The sequence below is a fragment of the Anser brachyrhynchus genome, assembly GCF_964034855.1.
Source record: "Anser brachyrhynchus genome assembly, chromosome: 12".
Lineage (NCBI taxonomy): Eukaryota > Metazoa > Chordata > Aves > Anseriformes > Anatidae > Anser > Anser brachyrhynchus.
The window spans coordinates 18,941,316-18,947,592 of NC_137707.1; the positions used below are offsets into that span (position 1 = coordinate 18,941,316).

The following is a 6,277-nucleotide window of genomic DNA, read 5'->3' on the forward strand; positions in this document are numbered from 1 at the left end:
ATGCAAGTTATACGTAAGTTGGCTAAGTGAGTCCATATATTTTGTAGCTGCTCTACTGACCATTTACAACCAAAATGATTTCCACATATGTGAACTAATATTCTTTACAGTTGCAACACTATTCATATCTAAACTATCCAGAAAGGGTACAAGGAAATATCTACTGCTTTTCTTATAAATAAGCAAAATTGTTACATTTCATAATCTGTTTAAGACCAAGTACCTGACCCAAATGTTGACATAACACAGGGGAATGGTTGGAGACATGACAGGCAGAGTATAGCAAACTTATTGGAAACGTTTATTAAATTTCTATGTTGGCCTATCAGTTATGTCACACTGGGTTATGTCATTCACATTTCATTGGATCACATCATGCCTGTCAAATTTTAATGGTGTCTGACTGGCAAAACACAATCTAATATAAAATTTGATTTTATCTTACCTATTTTGGGGTTTTGAAAAGCACAGCAGATTATATGTCCTTTGAAGTATCATAACTTTCAACATATTTTTTTTTTGTCAACTTGCTCTTCAGCTGAAAAAGAATATTCACAAGTGACTGCCACATGTAACATAATTGTGCAATAAATTGAGACAAGTCAAAATTATACAGTCCAGGTAACAGATGAGCTGGCTAGCTACGTTTGTAAGAGTGACTGCGGTGTCAAATGATGATTGAAATAAGATACCAAGTGCTGTCAGCTTTACACTTCAAGCATTGGAGCATATGGGATAGACATAACAGGATCCCTAAGACATACCCCATAGTCATTGTGTCACACAGCTACCTCTATGTACTCTTAATGGTACTGTTTCATATAAGTTGTTAACATAAAGAAATAAAACGTCTCCCATCACAATGTCTCATTTGGAAAATGGAAAATAACCAATAGATTTACTTAAAATAAAAGTTTTTTTTAAAAAAAGAAATGCTTCAGGAAAAAAGGTTAAATGGTGAATGCCACTTAATTTGGACACCTAAAATATTTTTCATCCTTTCCAGTAGGCTATCCTTGCCACACCATAACAGAGAAAGTGAAAGGTATCCCTTTTGCTGTCTTTAAATACCTTGCTGTAGGGAATGTGCTCCCCGTGTTTCCAAGACTGAGTAGTATTTTCTGCTGTAGACAAAGCAAATGAAGAATCCCCCTTTAAGAATAAAATAGTACTCAATGGAAGTAAATGTAACCTATTCTGTGACAGGAAAAAAAAAATTAACTCTAAGTAGCCAGAGTGAATTATAGGTAATCTAATTTTTAAGTCTCTTACTACCTACAAATACTTTATTAAACACTGATGCATAGTACATTTTCCTTCCCTCTTAAACTCAGATATCTATTTAATTTACATGCAATACTTTAAATGCATTTATTTAATACAATGCCTACACCTCTGTACCACAAATTGCTTTTATTTGTCATAAATTCTAACGTTCATTTTTTATTCTGCTTTGAAATACCCAGCCAATCCTGTATTTCTGTTCTCTCAGGCTTTGATATATTGGAATCATTTCCCCAGGCAGCAATCAGCATTGATAAAAGAGTTTGGAACGCAATTCACAAATAGATAGCATATTTATGTGTAAGAGAACCAGCACTTATTTTCACTGTGTATCAAAACAAACACAGGAGCACTTCTGCTAGAACTGAGCTCATGTGGTCAGGAAGATACAGGTCAGATTTCAAAAATGGCTCTGATTTACAGCATTTGTGGGGTTACTTTACTTCTGGAGATAAAGTTCTGTGCTCACACCTAGGAGAGAAACATCACCTCCCAACACACACACTGCCAGCAGCACAACCTCCCACCCTGAGGCAGGTTCCCCTCAGCTCAGGGCCGGGTATCTCCCAGCTGCCCGCCCACACCTCAGCCTGACGGTTCCCTCCTTCCCCTCACAAGTTCCCCTGCTTCAGCATGGGCTGTCCCCCCTCAGCACCTCTTCCTGTCAGGAATATTCACCTGCCCTGCTGCGGGGTTGCAGTGGGCATCTGCTCCACCATGGAGCACCTCCTCCTGTGATCGTGGTGTTCCCTCGGCTGTCTCTCACTTCTTTTCTCTTCCTCTCTTTTTCCAGCATTTTCTGCCCTCTCCCCAACATGTTTCCACAGAAGCACCTGCAGCACTGCTGACAGGCTCAGCTGCGCCCTGCATTCCAGAACCATCCAGAACCACCCGGAACCAGCTGTGGTGGGCCTGGGGCAACCCTGACCTTTCCTAACAAAGGCCCCACCACCAGCCCCCAGGCCCAGACAGCCCATGCATGCTCTTACAGAGCAGCTGCGACTTTCAGCCTTGTTTAGTATAGCAATCATCTCAATTACAAGTACCAGCACTGTCACAGCATCCAAGATTCACAAGACATATCACAAAGTTGTTGCTTCCTTTAAAAAGGAAACAAAGAAACTGAAAAATAAGCCACCAAGCCACTCTAGAAATGCAAATCTATTTAAAAATCAAAATTTATTTATATTTATATTCATTAAAATTATTATTTTATTTATTGATTTATTAATTTATTAAATTTAATTAAATTTATTAAATTTATTTACATTTATAAATTTATTTATATTTATAAAATCTATTTATAAATCAAAATTCAGTACAAAAGATGCGAAAAGATTGGTGCTTCTGTATCCCAGTATGGTTTCATATACATTGTAAACCAGTATGTTTTATCTGCTTCTTTCCAAATTAACAGATGAAAGCAATAATACGTTAAATTACAGAATTATGCTAGTTTTTTGTTCCAATTGTTTATTTTGTTCCAATAAACGTATGTGATGCACATGACAGAAAGCAGACAACCGGTCAAATCAAATAGTTGGGTGAAACAAGCAGATTAGGACAAAATTTTCAACAGCAGCAACGTCAGCCTGACCTTCACTGTGGCCCCCTGTGCACCTGGGCCAGTCTCAAGAATATATATTGCAAGTGTATCATGGAAAGATTTCTAAAAGGTAAAATAAAAATCAACAAAAACAAAATCAGACTAGCTGTCTGGATCTGGAACGTACTTCTGCCATTCTCAATGTCCATTTGGTAGGTAACAGAGTGTCCTGGCAAGATCAGAGACCTGCTGTGCCAATGGTGGCTGCCTACGATTCCATAAGATATTCTGAGTGGTAAAAGGATACATAACACAGGAGAGGGATCATGACTTTGGACTGATACTGAACCTGCCATTCTTTGTTTCCACTGCTTTGTCCCTGTAACTTTCATTTAGGTACATTTCCATTTGAATTAATGACTAGAGAGCTAAATGCTGCTGAAATTGGCAAGTGATAGTAACAGTTCTTTAATTAGACTCATTGTCCCCCCAGAATAAATATGTTTACGCTGACACATCATTGCAGAGGCATACATTTCTCCTGACTTTTTAGACCTGTGAATAGCAGTAGAAAGTCCTGTCAGATAAGCCATCCAGTTTTCCCATGTTTTTACTGACTGCAAACTTAATAAAGCCTTCCTATTCTCTTCAACAGGAAGACAGAGGTGTTAAGTCGATGATGCAAGGGGCCATCCCCATCTGTTCTTTACTATGCCTTCTATTTATTTATTTATCTTTTAATTAAACACAAAGATAAAGTATGCACAAATTACGTAGAGCCAGCCAACTTCAAGAAAGTTACCAACGCAATCACAAAGTGAACCTTAATGCTTCTCAATATTAGGATCATTCTGTATATGTGCCTCTCAACAGAGACATTTCACATGCTGGCTGGTCTGGGAGATGAGGTCAACATCCCTAAGAGCCAGGTAAATGCCAGTGGAACCTTTCACAGGCACGTCAAACTGGAACACACACCAATAGCAATCACACTTATAAACCTTACTCAATTACAGGCTTTTCAGCTCAGGATGAAAAACATGCCTGCCCTAAAGAAATGCATTTAGGCTTTCTCATTTCTGAGTGGTGAAGGAATGATGTCAGCCATCCATTATTGATCTCCTCAGGAAAGAGAGCATAAAACAAAGCAGCTCTAAAGACACTGATAAAACAACAGAGTTGTGCTGACTGGCTACCTTCATTTAACAATACCTTCACTTTAGAAAAACATTCATCTTTTAGGAATGTGAAAACCTGCATCCAAAAGATGACTTCAATTGAATAGCAATTACTATTATTTTTTAACATAAGTGACATCTTTAGGCCATCAGTCGTTAAAAGGTAAATGTCTTAACATGAAATACTGCACAGTTAATATGAAATCTTTTTCTCCCACAACTGAATGATAATGTATAGCACATCCAGTCTTTTACGTATAGAAAGACAGAACATTTAATACTAACAAGTGATTTGCAGATTTTCATCACTTTTAAAGTGTTGCCTGAATCAGATTTGGGAAACTCAAATTTAAAAAGAGGGGAAGGAAGAAGAGAAAAAAAAAAACCATTTTTTTTTCTAACTTTTTATGCTTGCACAGCATTCACATTCCTCACACTATGAATCCTTTCCATAAAGCACAGTAAGTTTCAAACTACACTATGAAAGCAATCAGTAAAATTCTGTAAACAAATTATAAGACCTCTTCAGCTTCCCATACAGCAGTAGTGATCAGTGTGTGACAGTATAGGCATGCACCCCTTCTACAGTCTCCTGGCACACAAGGAAACTATGTACAACATGAGACATTAAAATATTTCCAGAAGTTCATTAATACACCTTTCTTGCCCACTTACAGAGAAAACTGTGCACATTACTACATCACACTTACCTGGAGTCTTCTCCCTACCCTTCTAGCTTTTAGTGAATTTTCACTCCTGCTCCATAAGAGGTATTTCTCACTCCAGAAGGCACTGCATTTCAGAAAACAAATTAATGTCTTTCTACCAATTACTAGCATCTTCTGAGTCTCCGGAGAATTATTGTACAACAATTAAAGATCTTCTGAGTGAAAATGCTATATTAATGGAAGATTACTAGCATGCTTCCTTCAAAACTTTTCAACAGCTGATTTATCATTTTGGTTGGCTTCACTTGCAAATTATAAGAACAGAGGCACAGCACCTGTACCAGCACTGGATTCTCCAGGTGATTTGAGTGTTCTTCAGGCATTCATCTAACAAGTTGCAGTTATTTATTTATTGCAGGGTTATTTTTTTTTAATTTTATTTTATTTTATTTTATTTTCTCTCACTTTTGAAATGAGAAAATTTCTTAACACTTATGGGATATTTTGGGTTACATCTAATGGTAACTACTGGCAACAATACCTTGTTCAAGTGAATTAACTAACACTGCTTGTAAAATTAATAAGCAAAGGAAAGGTCAATTTAGTATACTCTTCCAATAGACATTTTTAGAATATGTCAGCAATACAGAACAGCAAATTAAATTACTATTTATGCACAAGTAGCAAAATATATACACTGGCAACCTTTTGACTGAATTCTAAAAGACTGCCCTTTTTTAAGGCAGCTTTTATACAAAATTTCATACTGTTTGTCTCAGAGTTAGGTAATTATGACTTTTTTTTAAACTCATCTGGACACTGAAAAGTGAAATATAATTTTAAGTATTAAATATTAGCCACTAAATGAGTCACATTTTGAATTGAATATTTTTCAGCAGTCTGAAAGGAATAATATTTACCAAAAGATTCATATTTGAGAAATATTATGAGAAAACATTGTTATATATTAAAAAAAAAAAGAACATATAGTTGTTATATTAAATAAAAGTTAGCTAATATCAAGCAGCGCTACAGGCTGGGAGATGAGTGGTTGGAAAGCTGCCTGGCTGAGAAGGACCTGGGAGTATTGGTTGATAGGCAGCTGAATATGAGCCAGCAGTGTGCTCAGGTGGCCAAGAAGGCCAACAGCATCCTGGCTTGCATAAGAAGCAGTGTGGCCAGCAGGTCTAGGGAGGTGATTGTCCCCCTGTACTCAGCTCTGGTGAGGCCACACCTCGAGTACTGTGTTCAGTTTTGGGCCCCTCACTACAAGAAGGACATGGAGGTGCTCGAGAGAGTCCAGAGAAGGGCAACGAAGCTGGTGAGGGGTCTGGAGAACAAGTCTTAGGAGGAGCGGCTGAGGGAGCTGGGGTTGTTCAGCCTGGAGAAGAGGAGGCTCAGGGGAGACCTCATCGCTCTCTACAGGTACCTTAAAGGAGGCTGTAGAGAGGTGGGGGTTGGTCTGTTCTCCCACGTGCCTGGTGACAGGACGAGGGGGAATGGGCTAAAGTTGTGCCAGGGGAGGTTTAGGTTGGATGTTAGGAAGAACTTCTCTACTGAAAGGGTTGTTAGGCATTGGAATGGACTGCCCAGGGAAGTGG

General features: G+C 38.2%; 1 protein-coding gene across 19 annotated transcripts in view; it reads right to left on the reverse strand.

The window, feature by feature from the left end:
* LOC308176790 (uncharacterized protein) overlaps positions 1-6,277 on the reverse strand; it is a 259,830-nt gene that overhangs the window by 145,446 nt on the left and 108,107 nt on the right. For 9 of the 19 annotated variants that reach the window (XR_013938608.1, XR_013938609.1, XR_013938610.1 and 6 more), the window contains one exon: positions 446-538. The exons of 9 other annotated variants lie outside the window; for them this stretch is intronic. Coding sequence is in view for 6 of the 10 variants with exons in the window: in XM_080552993.1 (XP_080409119.1) it covers positions 446-510 (65 nt within the window). In the remaining 4 variants the exon portion in view is untranslated. Of the gene's footprint in view, positions 1-445; positions 539-1,071; positions 1,125-4,718; positions 4,801-6,277 lie in introns of all 19 variants that reach the window. One more of the 19 variants, XM_080552992.1, reaches the window with a different exon arrangement.